Genomic DNA, 17,229 nt, shown 5'->3' on the forward strand with positions numbered 1-17,229 from the left:
ACAATTGCACATATCATCCTAAAGTAGGAACAGAGGGAGATGAGGCACAGACACCCAGAGGAAAAGACATAGCAGGTGGCAATGAGGCCACAGATTTGGAGATGAGAGTCATGAGGCCACAACCCAAGAAATACTGGCAGCCACCAGAGCTGGAAGAGACCAAAACAGATCTTCCCCAGAGCCTTTCTACTGACACGTTGATTTCAGTTAATTGGTATATTAGTCTGTTCTCACACTGCTAGTAAAGACATACCCAAGAGTGGGTAATTTATAAAGAAAAAGAAGTTTGATGGACTCACAGTTCCACATGGCTGGGGAGGCCTCGCAATCATGGCAGAAGGCAAAGCAGGAGCAAAGACACAACTTACTTGGTGGGAGGTGAGAGGGCATGTGCAGGGGAACTCCCCCTTATAAAACCATCAGATCTCAGGAGACTTACTCCTTGTCATGAGAACAGTGAGGGAAAGACACACCCCATCAATCAGTTACCTCCCACCAGGTCCCTCCCATGACGTATGGGAATTATGGGAGCTACAATTCAAGATGAGATTTGGGTGGGGACACAGCCAAACCGTATCATTTGGCCTGTCTCTCAAAGACTTTTTTTTTTATTGTTGTTGTTTGTTTATTTGTTTTTTCAGATGGAGTCTTGCTCTGTCACCAGGCTTGAGTGCAGTGGCATGATCTTGGCTCACTGCAACCTCTGCCTCCCAGGTTCAAGCAATTCTCCTGCCTCAGCCTCCCAAGTAGCTGGGGCTACAGGCACACAACACCATGCCCGGCTAATTTTTGTATTTTTAGTATAGATGGGGTTTCACCATGTTGGCCAGGATGGTCTTGATCTCTTGACCTCGTGATCCACCTACCTCAACCTCCCAAAGTGCTGGGATTACCGGTGTGAGCCATCATGCCCAGCAGAGTTGTTTTAAGCTATCCAGTTTGTCATACAATTGGTTAACAGAGGCCCTAGGAAACTACTATAGCATACAACCTTCATTGCAAGACTCAGCATAAATTTATATGCCCAGGATACTGAACACTGATGCTGCTACACCCAGGAGAAATGATAATGTTATGGGAGGATAGAAGGGAAGACAGATACCTAACACCATGACAAGAAGTCAGTAGATAACCTATTGGAAAACTAAGAAATAGCAGGAAATATTAATCACTTATGACCATAGAAACAAATATCAGAAGTAGCCCCCAAGAGTAGTGGGTGGATGTCTCTGTAGAGCAGACCTCAAGAGCTGGCTGGGAGGATTGATGCTTTGCATTACAAGCTCTATGTCCCTGTGACTCTTTGGGGCTTGTATACATGCACATGTACTTCTTTGATAAAACTAAGAACTAGAATGTATGTTTTACTTTCTCAGTGTGACAATCTCCATAGGGCCACTGGTACAAAGACTACAGATGCCTATTAATTCACCTGTTAAAAGGTAATCTCAATATCAGTTATTTAACAAAAGCACCAAGTCCAGAAGCAGACACCAGTGTGTGAGAACCTACAGGAAAAACAGAGAATCCCGTTTATAGTAACCTATTTTTCTGTAGGAGATCAGTCAGGGTGGTGGGAGAAGTTGTAGGAAAAACGCAAACCTTCTTGGAAGGCCGGGGGAGAGGGGGTTGCAAAGCTTTGGGGAAGAATGAGCTGAAGGCATGGTTCTTACCCTGGGGCAAAGGCCATGTAGTAGGTACAGAAGAATGCAGGGGAGTTTATCTGAATAGCTTGTTTATCATGCCTCCAGAAACCTGGCCTTTCATCACCCACGTGCAGGAGTAGGGGGTGGAAGGGACGCCACCATGTGAATTGCCCACAAGTGTGTTGACTCAAGGCCTTTGTCATTAAATCTGTTCTAAATAAATGCCCGCAGTGCCAGCTTGTCAGGGCAGCAGCTGCTGACTCTTTACAGCACCCTCCTCAGTATCTGTGGGCAGCCCAGTCTCCTAGCCTGCTCTTTCACTGTATATCTGTGTCTGAGTGCATTTTTTCATCCGTTGTTCAGCCAGGGTCTGCGGGTTGGACCTGGCATTTTGCAACAAATTGTACTGGAAGAACCAGTTGGGAAGAGCTTTTAATTTCTTGCATACGATAAATTGAAGAAAATGTCAGTATGAGGCAACTCTACTCTGGACCTAGTGAAACCAATGCTCGTCAAGCAACCTGTCCATTATCAACATAAAGTAGTATACACACCTGCTTCCTCTAGCATCTCTGGTTCTTCTTGGTTTGGATCTTGGCATCCCTGGGCCTGTACATTCCCTGAAATAAACAGTGATGATGAGATATGAAAATACCCCAGACTGAAAATGGGCCACAATGATAAAGGCTCTCAGTAGAACCAACTCTTTCTATGGCAAACTTGAGAGCGAAGAGACTGGAGGAATCAGCATGCCCAGTTTATATTTTTTATTTATTTTTAAGAGATGGAGTCTCACTCTGTTGCCCACGCTAGAGTGCAGTGGTACCATCTTGGCTCACTGCAACATTTGCCTCCTGGGTTCAAGAGATTCTCCTGCCTCAGCCTCCTGAGTAGCTGGGATTACAGGCACACACCACCAGGCCTGGATGATTTTTGTATTTTTAGTAGAGATGGAGTTTCACCATGTTGGCCAGGCTGGTCTCAAACTCTTGACTTCAAGTGATCTGCCCACCTTAGCCTCCCAAAGTGCTGGAATTACAGATATGAGCCATTCTACTCAGCTGTAAGTTATTATTTAATAAGAAATACTGGAAGAACTAGATGGAAAGAGTTTTTAATTTTTTATGTACCATAAATTCAAGAAATTTCAGCATAGGCAGCAAATGTGGACCAATGAAACCAGTGTTCCATCAAGCAACCTGTCAATTATCAACCAAGTAATGTACACACCTGTTTCTTCTTCTAGCTCCTCTAGTTCTTCTTGGTTTGGATCTTGGCATCCCTGGGTCTGCATATTCCCTGAAATAAACATTGACAATGAGATATGAAAATACCCCAGAGTGAAAATGGGCCAGCAATAATGGAAGCCCCCAGTAGAACCAACTTTTTCTACGGCAAACGGGATTGAAGAGACTGGAGGAATCAGTATGTCCAGTTTACAGTAAGTTATCATTTAATAAGCAATACTGAAAGAATTAGTTGGAAAGTTTTTAATTTTTTATGCACTATAAATTCAAGAAATTTCAGAGTAGGCAGTGGATGTGGACCAGTGAATGAGTGCTCCCATCAAGCAACCTGTCCATTATCAACTTAAAATAGTGTACACACCTGCTGCTGCTTCTAGCATCTCTAGATCTTCTTGGGTTGGATCTTGCAGCTCTTGGGTCTGCACATTCTCTGAAATAAACAGTGATGATGACATATGAGAATACCCAGACTGAAAATGGACCAGCAATAATGGAGGCTCTCAGTAGAACCAACTCCTTCTATGACAAACTGGAGTTTGAAGGTCTGATTCCTCCAGTTTTCTCAAGCTCCATTAGCCCAACTGAAGATGCAGTGTGCACTCTGGAAAGTCCACAGCACACGCTAAGCACATTCCTGCCTCAGGGCCTTGGCTCCAGCCCTCCCCACTGCCTGGATTCCCAGACATCTGCTTAGCTCGCTCTCAAAGCTCTGCTGAAATCTTACCTCCACAATGGTGCCTGATAATCCTAATCATGACTACCACCTATATCTTTAATAACATACCTTAGCTTCTCCCCATCTGCCTTATCCTCCGTTTGCACTTGTCACCTTTTAACACACCATGTGATTTATGCATTATGTCTATTGCCTATCTAGGGAGATGTCTAGTCTGTTCACGGATTCATCCCAAGTGTGTAGAACAGTACCCCACACAGAGAAGCCACTCTAATATCCTTGGAGTAGAATACTGTAGGAATAAAAGCACCAAGAATTGGGTTCAAACCAAGTCCCTCAATTTGCTGCACATCGCCACTCTGAATGTCCCCTTCCTCATGAGCTAGAAGACCTCTTCTGTAACTCACAGTGGCCAAACTCATTTTACTGTGTAGTACATAGCTGCTGCGGGACAATACCTTGTAAGGGATTTGCATCTAGAGATATGGCTCTAATATTTACAACTCCACTGCTTGTCACTGTTTACATGGCTTGTTCTGGTTAGCAAGCTGTGTCCTGCACTTCCTCCAGATGTTCCATGTTCCTTCACAGAACAAGAATCCATCATTCTCCACCCATGTTAGCCTAGGCCAAATAATCCCAGCTCTCTGAAGCTCCACAGACCCTACCTGTGGAGTCTGAGCCCTACGTCCACATATTTCAAGCTGAAGTCTGTCCTGAATTCTAACTCTCCTGGAAGCAGGGAGCCCAAGTGGGAACCTTTTCCTAGGTATAGCCCAAGCAGAGGAAAAGTAGACGATTTTCCCCTCTTCACTGGCTCTGTTTATCCAAAAGCCAACTGTTTGACATGTGGCATTCCTCTGTTGCAAACGAATCCAACGATGTGAGCCTTCCAGGTTATAGCTTTACTGTCAAGTATCAGGCATCACCATCTGGATCTTCATAGATTAAATTTAAGACTCTAATTTAGCTGGGACCACCTGTCAGAAAAGCCAGGCTATTCCAGATGAACAGCCTAGCAGGACTAGTACATGGCTGCAAAGAGAAAACAAAGGTTAAAAATTAGTAAGTTTTCACTTATTCTCCCTCATGCTTAGGGAACTTTGCAAGGACATGAAGGAATAGTGAAGAGCAGGCATATGGAAGTTCCATCGGTCACTCACCAGGCCTAGGCATTCCTCCATTCTCTGGTGAGGCGCACTTACCTGAGTATGTTTTAAATGCCAGAGGAGCATGTTTTAGGTAACCAGCCTACCCTTCCTACACCCAACATTACTCCCCCCAGGCTCCATAGATTTACTTAGTGGTGTCTTTATCCTAATCCTAGCAACCCCTGAATGTAGGGAAGCACCGGTGATTTACACATAATTATGCACTTGAGTCAATGTGGTCCCTGTTCCCATTGCATGTTAAACCTCACTGCCCATGCGGAGGGTGGTGGGGGAAATCTTGGCCTTGTCTTAAAGGTCCCCCCAAAAAAATGCTTTACTGGGAAATGATTCCTACATAATTTAAAATGCAATGCATGAAGAATATAGAGTAATTTTAAACTTTTATGTATATAATGAAATAACTTTGAAAAGTATGAATTCTACCCAAGCATAGCCAAATGATTTTTGACAAACATGCAGAAGCAATTCAATAGATAAAGAGCTCTTTTCAACAAATGGTGCTGGAGCCAATGGATATCTATAGGTGGAAAAAATAAGAAGAAAAGGGGTAGCAACCTAAACTTTACACCTTATACAGGAGAAAAAAAAAAACCAACCCAAAAGAGAGAATAGATTTAAGTATAAAAGGTAAAAACCAGCCCAGCACATTGGCTCACACCTGTACTCCCAGCACTTTGGGAGGCTGAGGCAGGCAGATCACCAGGTCAGGAGTTTGGGACCAGCCTGGCCAGCGTGGGGAAACCCCATCTCTAATAACAACACAAAAATTAGCTGGGTGTGGTGGTGAGCGCCTGTAGTCCCAGCTATTCGGGAGGCTGAGGCAGGAGAATCGCTTGAACCCGGAGGCAGAGGTTGCAGTGAGCCGAGATCATGCCACTGCACTCCAGCCTGGGTGGCAGAGCGAGGCTCCATCTAGGGGAAAAAAAAAAAAAAAAAAGAGAGTGAAAACTATATGACACATTTGCCTTCGATTATTCTCCTTTGCCTGTGAAATAAAGTCTAATTCCTTAAAAAAAAAAATCCCAGTTCTGGACTTCCATTTGTACACCTGTGGAAGCCTGAAATAGATTCTTCCACTGCAAATTCGCAGACATATCCTTGGGTGGGGTAGAGGGTGTGTGTGTAGTGAGGTGACACTCTCCCAGCTCTGATACTGCTGGCCAGGCACCATGCTTAAACAATCATCCATAAACCACCAGGGCAAGTGACGCTTTCAGATAAAAAAAACTACCCCAAAGATCAACTAACATGCAAGTTCCTACTCTGTGCCCAGTGCCTTCTAAGCATTTCACCCTTGAAATGTAGAGGTTGGAACAGTGACCCCAGTTTAAGAAAGAATTGTGGCCCCGTGGTAAAAATCCCTTGTCCAAGGTTACCGTTGGTCAAATGGAACTAGCCTTTGAATCCAGACATCCTGACTCCAGAACCTGAGCCCTTAAGCCAATAGTCCCCAAAAGACAGTACGTGGGTCCCTGTATACACAGGTGTGTCCGCAAACTCACTCCCAAATGCATATCTTACGGCACTGGTCAAGTACAGAAATACTCATGGTACAGTTTCCTAGATGATGGAGCTAACAGGGCACTAAGAACCACCTGATCCACCTGCTGAGCTTTTATCATCCCCTGCATGGCTGGTGAGGTGGATGTAGCCCAGGGCTTTCTCCTACTTGAGAGGTATCTTCCCCATGACCCACACCTTTAGAAGGCCAAGTAGGAACCAGACAAGGACCAGGGAAACGGGGCTCCTGTGATGTGCCCCGCCTGGCCCTGCAGCCTTCAGGCAGGAAGTTTATGCCGCCATTCGAAATCAGCAACAAGAAACAAAGGATAAATGCTTGACGGGAGGGACACCCATCTACCCTGATGTGGTTATGACGCATCACTTGCCTGTATCCAAATATCTCATATACCCCATAAATATATACACCTACTAAGTATCCAGAATTTTTTAAATTTAAGTTTAAATTTTAAAAACATCAGTGACAAGAAACAGGATAAATGCTTGAGGTGATGGACAGACTCCATTTACCCCTGTGACTATTACCCAATGCATGCCAGTATCAAAATATCTCATGTACCCCATAAATATATACACCTACTATGTATCCAAAAACTTTTAAGTTTATATTTTTAAAAATCAGCAACAAGAAGGTAAGTTCTTCCTGTGAGAGCATTCTCCTCTGTGCTAATTCCTCTCTCCAGGTCTCTATAAAGAGAGATATTCAGTTGGAAACATAATTTAAGAGTTCTAAATCTCTATTTTCAATCTCTGATATCCTTTCTTCATGATTAAAACACCAAAAGCAATGGCAACAAAAGCCAAAATTGACAAATGGGATCTAATTGAACTAAAGAGCTTCTGCACAGCAGAAGAAACTGTCACCAGAGTGTACAGGCAACCTGCAGAATGGGAGAAAATTTTTGTAATCTACTCATCTGACAAAGGGCTAATATCCAGAATCTACAAAGAACTTAAATTTACAAGAAAAAAAAACCTCATCAAAAAGTGGGCGAAGTATATGAACAGACACTTCTCAAAAGAAGACATTTATGCAGCCAACAAACATATGAAAAAAAGCTCATCATCACTGGTTATTAGAGAAACGCAAATCAAAACCACAATGAGATACCATCTCACGCCAGTTAGGATGGCGATCATTGAAAAGTCAGGAAACAGATGCTGGAGAGGATGTGGAGAAATAAGAACACTTTTACACTGTTGGTGGGAGTGTAAATTAGTTCAACCATTGTGGAAGACAGTGTGGCGATTCCTCAAGGATCTAGAACTATAAATACCATTTGGCCCAGCAATCCCATTACTGGGTATATACCCAAAGGATTATAAATCATTCTACTATAAAGACTCTTGCACACATACGGTTATTGCAGCACTGTTCACAATAGCAAAGACTTCGAACCAACCGAAATGCCCATCAATGATAGACTGGATAAAGAAAATGTGGCACATATACACCATGGAATACTATGCAGCCATAAAAAAGGATGAGTTCATGTCCTTTGCAGGGACATAGATGAAGCTGGAAACCATCATTCTCAGCAAATTAACAAAGAAACAGAAAACCAAATACCGCAGGTTCCCACTCATAAGTGGGAGCTGGACAATGAGAACACATGGACACAGGGAGGGGAACATCACCCACTGGGCCTGTCAGTGGGTGGGGGGCTAGGGGAGGGATAGTATTAGAAGAAATACCTAATGTACATGATGGGTTAATCGGTGCAGCAAACCACAATGGCATGTGTATACCTATGTAACAAACCTGCACGTTGTGCACATGTGCACCCTAAAACTTGAAGTATAATAAAAAAATGAAAGTAGAAAGAGGAAAATAATAAAGATAAAATCAGAAATCAATGCAATACAAAGCATGCAATAGAGAATTCAATAAAGCCTAAAGTTGGTTCTTTGAAAAAAAGAAAAGTAAAGAAATTAAGACAGTAAAAAAAAGAATTCTAAATCTCATTCCCTAGTTTTCTGCTTTACATCTGCCTATTCCAAACAAGAGTATCTGAGGGCTTTAAAAATTAGAGAGGGACAGGGAAAAAGGGTGGAGTGGCATTCTAGTCTCCATCCCATCCTCCTTTCCACCAGAAGATACACAAAGCCCGAACTTGTATGACTCCGCATGCCCCATGTCCAGGGTTCTGATATGGAAGACTCAGTATTGCCCACTCTCCTTCCTTAGAACTCACTCATTTGAGGGTAGGAGAAGCTGTACATGGTCAAGCACAGAGCCTTTGGAGACACACTGCCTGGGCTCATGTCCCAGCTCTCCTGGTCACCAGCTCTGTGACCTTGGGAAATTTACTTAAGCTGTCTGTGCCTCAGTTTCCTTCTCTGTAAGATACAAGTAATAGGACCTCCTTCTTATAAACATAGTGAAGAGTCAGTACAAATGTATAGACAGCATTAAGATAAACGCCTGGTTTATGGCCAGGCATGGTGGCTCACGCCTGTAATCCCAGAATTTTGGGAGGCTGAGGCGGGCAGATCACCTGAGGTCAGGAGTTTGAGACCAGCCTGGCCAACATGGCAAAACCCCGTCTCTACTACAAATACAAAAATTAGCCGGGCATGGTGGCAGGCGCCTGTAGTCCCAGCTACTCGGGAGGCTGAGGCAGGAGAATCCCTTGAACCCGGGAGGCAGAGGGTGCAGTAAGCCAAGATCACACCATTGTACTCCAGCTTGGGTGACAAGAAGGAAACTCCATCTCAAAAAAAAAAAAAAAAAAAAGAGTCAATGTCTGGTTTATAACAGGCACCGGGAAACATGATTATTTTCAACAGCTCTCATAGGCAGTCAGTTCTTTTATAAAGTGATATGTGCATTCTGAAAACTCACCACAGCAGATTACATGGTGCACTAAGACCACAGGGCTTACAGGAGATAGAATCAGTGATCATGTGTGTATATATATAATATATATATAATATATATATTATATATATGTACATATGTACATATATATGTACATATATATTATATATGTATATATGTACATATATATGTATATATATTATATATGTATATATATTATATATGTGTATATATATATTATATATGTGTATATATATTATATATGTGTATATATATAATATATGTGTATATATATATAAAATTTTAAGCAGAAGCTTAAACAGCATGGTTTTGTACTTACTGATTAATTACAAGACACTTTATTACCACAATAAACACTGCACGATCCTATAACACTACAATCAGCCCTGTAACACCTCAGCAGGTCTTGCAATGCCACAGAAGATGTGGCATGTAACTTTACCCTGAGTAAAACATGAACTTTGCTTCTGAATATGGGAAGCATTGCAGCTTGTGAGTTTTTGTGAAGTTAAAGAACAATGATCTGAAATCAGACAGAAAGTGTAGAATGGGCAAGGCTCGTACTGAGGAAGCGGGTAGATGTTTGAGGTATATGCCTGTGTGCATTGTGTACAATCCTACATGGCTCTGCTCAGCTGAGTGCAGGGTCGGTGGGTTGCGGGGGCAGGGTGGGGGTTGTTGTGGTTTCTTAGTGTTTCTCTTGGGCAAAACCATGCATAAGCTAACATGAAATCTGTGCTGCACTCAAATTGTTCCCAGTACGACAATCACACTGGGACAAATTTGCATGTTTAAAAGAAGCCTGGGCTGGGCGCGGTGGCTCACACCTGTAATCCCAGTGCTTTGGGAGGCCGAGGCGAGCAGATCACGAGGTCAGGAGATTGAGACCATCCTGGCTAACACAGTGAAACCCCGTCTCTACTAAAAATACAAAAAAATTAGCCGGGTGTGGTGGCAGGCGCCTGTAGTCCCAGCTACTTGGGAGGCTGAGGCAGGAGAATCGCTTCAACCTGGGAGGCAGAGGTTACAGCAGTGACCTTAGATCACACCACTGCACTCCAGCCTGGGCGACAGAGTGGAGACTCAGGCTCAAAAAAAAAAAAAAAAAAAAAAAAGAAAGAAAGAAAGAAAGAAAGAAAAAGGCTTATAACATAACTGAATGTGCCTCTTCCGATTCCCTTTCTTGCCTTTGCTACTCCTTCCCAGGCTAGAGCACTAAATCTTTATAGCCTTTATGCCTTTAAACATCATACTGTCATAGATTATCAAGGAGGATTTGTAGGGGGAGATCGGCAGTGTGGAATGACCCCACAAAAACCCAGTGGCTACCTCCTTGCCTCAGGAGTACCAAGCAGCCCTCCCGCCTTCCTTCTTGAGGACTCTCACCTTTCATCTCGGCTCTAACTTTCTCACACAATGAGGTCAGATTCATTGTCTGGAAGATGCCGAGGACCACTTTCCATGCCTGACCTTTTGGGAAGTGTTCATCCAAAAGAAAGGACAGATTCAAAGGGTCGGCAGCTCTCAAGTTTGCCCAGGGGATACGCGGGAAGTGCCCCTGGGGGGCCGACCAGAAGTCCATCAGCTGCTGGGGTTCCAAGCAAAGCTTGAATTCCTCCAGCTGATACTGATCCAGGGCCATCAGGTAAGGCAGAAGCCCTTGGTTGGTACCACCGTTGGGGCAGGTGATTACAGAAAAGTTCATCTTGCCCAACACATGCAGTTTCTCACTTCAGCAAAGGACTCCTATATCCACAGGACACTTGTGACCTGCAGAAAAGGAGAGAGTTGAAATCATAAGCCATAAATATCACCTCCTCTCACTGTCTTGCCTACACATTTGAGTATTTTCGCTTCACAGTACTTCCTGCTACTTGTGTTCGTACACTTTTTTGTTGTTGTTGTTGTTTTGTTTTTTGAGATGGAGTCTCGCTCTGTCCCCCAAGCTGAAGTGCAATGGTGCGATCTCGGCTCACTGCAAGCTCCGCCTCCCGGGTTCACGCCATTCTCCTGCCTCAGCCTCTTGAGTAGCTGGGACTACAGGCGCCCGCCACCACGCCCAGCTAATTTTTTTTGTATTTTTAGTAGAGATGGGGTTTCACCGTGTTAGCCAGGATGGTCTCGATCTCCTGACCTTGTGATCCGCCCGCCTCAGCCTCCCAAAGTGTTGGGATTACAGGCGTGAGCCACCGGGCCCGGCCTCAACTGGGTATTTTCTCTGGCAACCTTACCTAGACTCGAGATCACTGGCTTTCATCCCATCCCAGAAGGAACAATGCCATCAGCACCTGATTTATCTGCCTTACTAACAGTGACAGCTGTCCTAGAAAAGTTACAGGTGCATGATGGTACTTACCAACTCACATTCAGAGGGTTCACCTGAAATGTGAATAAGAAAAACATTGAAGTGAATTAGTCACAGTAAAGATCAAAGACATTTGAGAGATGGGAACGGGGGAAACTAATCAGGGAGAAGGGGTAACAAGGAGAGAAAATAGAAGTTTCCGCCCATCACGATTTTAGCCACCAGGCAGCTAATGGTGATTGAGACAGATCTGCCACTATTCCCCCATAGAACCTGGTCCGGCATGTATGCTGGGTCATGTCAAAATACCAGGTAGCACTGAAGGCAACAGAAAGACAGCAGAACAAAAGACTTTTTTTTTTGTAATGGAGTTTTGCTCTCGTTGCCCAGGCTGGAGTACAATGGCTGGATCTCGGCTCACTGCAGTCTTTGCCTCCCAGGTTCAAGTGATTCTCTTGCCTCAGCGTCCGAGTAGCTGGGACTACAGGTGCATACTGGCCTTGGCCTCCCAAAATGCTGGGATTACAGGCATGAGCCACCATGCCTGGCCCAAAACACTATGCTTGAAGCTACTGGTGTGTGACCCCCGAATGTCTCCCAAAGAGAAATCTCCAGAAGAGATGTATGTTAGGACCTACCCTGGCAGCCCAAATTCATTGGACTACTACTCCAGAAATTGTTGGAGAAAAGATGGGGAAGGACACACAGAGGAAAACTTGAAACATCATGAAGAAAAACCCTTTCAGGTATTAGCAGGGAGGGTAAAGACTAGGGGAAAAGCTTATTTGAGAATCAAATGACATTAAGCTATCATTGAACACCCAGTAGAAGCTGAGCAAGGGGGCTGGGCGCGGTGACTCACACCTGTAATCCTAGCTTTAGGAGGCCAAGGTGGGCAGATCACATGAGGTCAGGAGCTTGAGACCAGCCTGGCCAACATGGTGAAACCCCGTCTCTACCAAAAATACAAAAATTAGGTGGGCATGGTGGTGGGTGCCTGTAATCCCAGCTGCTCAGGAGGCTGAGGCAGGAGAATAGCTTGAACCTGGGAGGCAGAGGTTACAGTGAGCCGAGATAGCACCACTGCACTCTAGCCTGAGCGACAAGAGCAAGACTGTCTCGAAACAATAAAAAAAAAAAAATCACTCCATGCTGCACTTCTTTCGTTGTATGTCTCTTGTTTAAATTTTTAAACCAAGAAGATAAGAACTGAGGTATCACATCAGCCACCAACAAACTCCTCCAAGATTATAGGGTTAGGTTCCCGTGAGCCTCTCGTCACATTTTCATCCACTAGTCAATACATAACATTGTTTTATATGTGTCTCTGTTTAAGGACACCTAATTTAATACATATTGTTGATTCATTAACATTGAGCCCACTGCCACCAACACTATAGCTCATGCCTGAAAGAAGCTCATCTAACGCATGCAGTGTCTTCAGAACTCACATCCCAGCCTTCTTGCGTGTCGAGCACCAGACAGAACTTCCACACTACACAAGGGGACGTTTAGACAGCAAAGTCACCGACGAAAAGCCCAGAAATGCAAAAACAGGGCACTAAGTAGACCCACCAGCACTGCCTTATCTGACCTCAGCTCGAATTTTTCCTGGCCCTGTGCACGTCTGGATGACTTTGAAAGCTCTGCAAATATTGATTTGGGGGTTGCCAGCAGATCTTAGCGTGTAGATGAATTCACAGACATGGAATCCACAAATAAAGAGGATGAACTATAATTAGAATGAAGCATGTTGGGTATGAGACCCACATGGTGCCATGAAGTTATACAGCAAGTAGGCCAAGTCCATAGGACTCGAAAGGAAATTCCTCCAAACTTGATGCATGCATCAGATTGAGCCAAGGAGGGTGGGAAGAGGATTAGGGGGTAGAGCGGTCAGTGAAAACAGCAAGTGCAAAAGCCCTGGAGGGAAAAAAAATACAAGAACAGAGAAATTCAGCTAGAAAGTCTCACACAACTGCGGAATCCCCTTGGTTGAGGAGATGGAAAGCCCCTAATCGAAGAAGGAAGTGTGTGCGATCAACTCTTGCTCCTAAGAAAACACCAGCAGGATACAGTGGAGTGAAAGGTCCCAGAGAAAGGTGAAACCTTAGAGCAGAGAGAGGAGACGTCTCTTACCAACCAGACTTTGAATCTCACATGAGTTTCCAGAGGCTCTGATTCGGGAAACCCCATAGAAGTAGTCACCGCCACCCCCTCCTCACCTCTGAGCAGCCCTCGGGTCCGTCTGCCTCCTCTTAGCTGTGTCTCGGGGCCTCCTGTTTATAGCTCTCTTCCCGCTCCCTTTCCCCAGCACAACTCGGGGTCAGTTGAGAAGCTGACAAGACTCAGCTGCGACGTACTATCTCTGGTTTTTCTCCTCCAGATCTAGATAATCACAGGATTCTTCAGGCTGGGAGGAAGAACTGGGTTTAAAGACCATACTATCCTGAAGTAAATGGAGCCATCCACGCCAGCAAAGAGCCACAGGTGGGAGTAATGCCTGTGATTACCCCTCCTACCATCTGGGCGATCTCAGGGGGCAATGAAAGACGAGAGGGAGAAAGAGGTCGTGAGACCCTAAAATCACGGTTGCCGCCACTTACAGGACTGTGTCTTCTTCCAACTGCAGGAGAAATGCTCCTTCCACAATTCCATCATGAATACAAAGGATTTTCCACCGAAGTCAGGAACAAGATGAGGATAGTCATAACTCCGCTGCTATTCAACATTCTGCTGGAGATGTCAACCAATTCTACCAACAATGTTAGCTAGTTTTAAACTCGGGTTACAGGCTTTAAACTAGCAATTGGAAAGCAATTAGAGAGAGGTATAATAATTGGAAAGCAACAGGTAAAACTACATTTGCAAACTTGATTATGTACCCGGACAATGCAAAAGACTGCATGGGAGAACTCCTATTAACAACAAGAGAAATTGGTATTACAACAGGTAATAAAATAAGTATTCAAAAATCAATAGACTTCAAATATGGAAACTCAAAACACTGGAAAAGAATACCCCTATTTACTATAGCAAAAAAAAAAAAATGAAAAGAAAATGCTTACTTAAAAACTTCAGAAATATCCAAAACTTATGTAAGAAAAACTATAAAATACATTTCTGCAAGACCCAACAGTGGACTTAAGCCTTAAAGAAATAAATACCACGTTTTTGCATGGAAAGCTCAACCTCATAAATATATCGCTTCTCTCTAATACAAATACATCAAGGTTTTACCTGGAGGTGCGGAAGTGGATTATAAAATTCAACTGAACCAATCGAATTTGTAGGAATGGCCTGGAAAATCCTGAAAAAGAGGAATGGAGGGACTAAACCTAGCAGATATTAAAATATACCATGAGGCCTTTATGATTAAAATATAGTATTGGCACATGTGCAAACAGACTGGGCAAAGGAACAGACTAGAAAATCCAGAAACAGGGCTGGGCGAGGTGGCTTACGCCAGTAATCCCAGCACTTTGGGAGGCTGAGGAGGGCAGATCACAAGGTCAGGAGATCAAGACCATCCTGGCTAATACAGTGAAACCCCGTCTCTACTAAAAATACAAAAAATTAGCTGGGCATGGTGGCGGGCACCCGTAGTCTCAGCTACTCGGGAGGCTGAGGCAGGAGAATGGTGTGAACCTGGGAGGCGGAGCTTGCAGTGAGCCGAGATGGCGCCACTGCACTCCAGCCTGGGTGACAGAGGGAGACTCTGTCTCAAAAAAATTTTAAAAAAAAGAAAAGGAAAAAAGAAAATCCAGAAATAGAATTATTAACATATATAAATTTGATAAATATTGCATCACTCATAAGTGAGGGAAATTGACTTTTAATAAGCATGGTGATGCTAGATCTGTTTCCTATACAACAGAATAATTTTCAAGCACATCAGAGATTTAAATGCATAAATAAAACTTTAGAAGCACCAGAAGAAAACAATTGAATTCCTCTCAAACCTGATGGTGGGGAAAGCTTTCTTAGCTAAGATTTAAAATTCAAAAGCAATTAGAGAAAAAATAAACAAATTTTATTACAAATGTTTTTTAAGCATTCGTAACAAAAGATGTGTGAAGCAAGGTAAAAAGACAAACTATAAACTGGTAAATATATTTGCAACTTATATCAGAAAGAGTTTATATGCCTAATATTTATTTATCTATTTATTTTTGAGATGGAGTCTCACTCTGTCGCCCAGGCTGGAGTGCAGTGGCGACATCTCCACTCACTGCAACCTCTGCCTCCCAGGTTCAAGTGATTCTCCTGCCTCAGCCTCCCAAGTAGCTGAGATTACAGGCATGTGCACCCATGCCCAACTAATTTTTTTTTTTTGTATTTTTAATAGAGACAGGGTTTCACCATGCTGGTCAGGCTGGTCTCGAACTCCTGACCTCAAATAGTCTGCCTGCCTCAGCCTCCTAAAGTGCTGGGATTACTGGCGTGAGCTGCCATGCCCAGCCTATATGTCTAATCTATAAAGAGCTTTGAAAAATTACCAAAATGAAATGGAGAAATTAACAATTGTTTGTAAGCAAAGAAATGCCAATGACTCTTAACCATCTGAAAACATGCTGAATCTCCTATACAATAAGAGAAATGCAAGTTCAAAATTATACACATTCTTGGCTATTTCCTGTAAACCTAATGAAAACTATTTTACCTTTGATTTTCTCTCTGCTGTTGTCTGAAGACGCATCATCATAACCTTTGTGAATATAAAACTCATACATAGCCCGGGCATGATGGCACGTGCCTATAATCCCAGCACTTTGGGAGGCTGAGGCAGGAGATCCCTTGAGGCCAGAAGTTCAAGACCAGGCCAGGCTGTTTAACCTGTGATACCCCCGTCTCTACAAAAAATTAACCATGAGTGTTGTCATGCACCTATGGTCCCTGTCGTCAGAGGCATGTGAACCAGAGCAACTCCATCTTGAAAAGGAGCTGGGTAAACTGAGGCTGAGACCGGCTGGGCTGCATTCCCAGATGTCTAAGGCATTCTAAGTCACAGGATGAGATAGGAGGACAGCAAAAAATACAGGTCATAAAGACCTTGCTGATACAATGGGTTGCAGTAATGAAGCCGCCAAATCCCACCAAAATCAAGATGGCCAGGATAGTGACCTCTGGTTGTCCTCACTGCTACACTCCCACCAGAACCATGACAGTTTACAAATGCCGTGGCAACGTCAGGAAGTTACCCTATATGGTCTAAAAATGGGAGGCATGAATAATCCACCTGTTGTTTAGCATACCATCAAGAAATAACCATAAAAATGGCAACCAGCAACCCGAGGGCTGCTCTATGGAGTAGTCATTCTTTATTCCCTTATTTTCCTAATAAACTTGATTTCACTTTACAAACACACTCTGAATTCTTTCTTGCAAGAGATCCAAGAACCCTCTCTGGGGATCTGGACCGGGACCCCTTTCCTGTAATGCCGTTTACTCGAGAGGCTGAGGCAGAAGATTACTTGAGCCCAGGAAGCCGAGGCTGTGGGGTGAGTTATGATTGCACCACTGCACTTCATCCTGGGTCATGGAACGAGACCCTGTCTCAAAAATACACAAATAAAATAAAATTGAAAAAATTAAAACTCCTATGTAAAAACTGTTGATATTCTATCCTGAGTTGATGCAAACTTGATAAAGTTGGTTATCTTGTGGGTTTTCCCCCTTCAACTATAGGTGATTGTTATTATTATTATTATTATTATTATTATTATTATTTTGAAACGGAGTCTCGCTCTGTCACCCGGGCTGGAGTGCAGTGGCACAATCTCAGCTCACTGCAATCTTGGCTGTCCAGGTTCACGCCAT

The 17,229-nt window shown here is 43.6% G+C and overlaps 1 protein-coding gene across 1 annotated transcript in view; it reads right to left on the minus strand.

The window, feature by feature from the left end:
• Positions 1 to 10,874, minus strand: part of NLRP13 (NLR family pyrin domain containing 13) — a 41,326-nt gene extending 30,452 nt beyond the window's left edge. Inside the window, exons 1-4 of the mRNA XM_024351372.3 lie at positions 10,491 to 10,874; positions 3,255 to 3,323; positions 2,877 to 2,945; positions 2,201 to 2,266 (exon numbers count right to left, since the gene is read on the minus strand). Coding sequence (XP_024207140.2) covers positions 2,201 to 2,266; positions 2,877 to 2,945; positions 3,255 to 3,323; positions 10,491 to 10,809 — 523 coding nt within the window. The 5' untranslated portion in view covers positions 10,810 to 10,874. The remainder of the gene's footprint in view (positions 1 to 2,200; positions 2,267 to 2,876; positions 2,946 to 3,254; positions 3,324 to 10,490) is intronic.
• Between the last annotated feature and the right edge of the window lie 6,355 nt (positions 10,875 to 17,229).

The sequence above is a fragment of the Pan troglodytes genome, chromosome 20, assembly GCF_028858775.2.
Source record: "Pan troglodytes isolate AG18354 chromosome 20, NHGRI_mPanTro3-v2.0_pri, whole genome shotgun sequence".
Classification (NCBI taxonomy): domain Eukaryota; kingdom Metazoa; phylum Chordata; class Mammalia; order Primates; family Hominidae; genus Pan; species Pan troglodytes.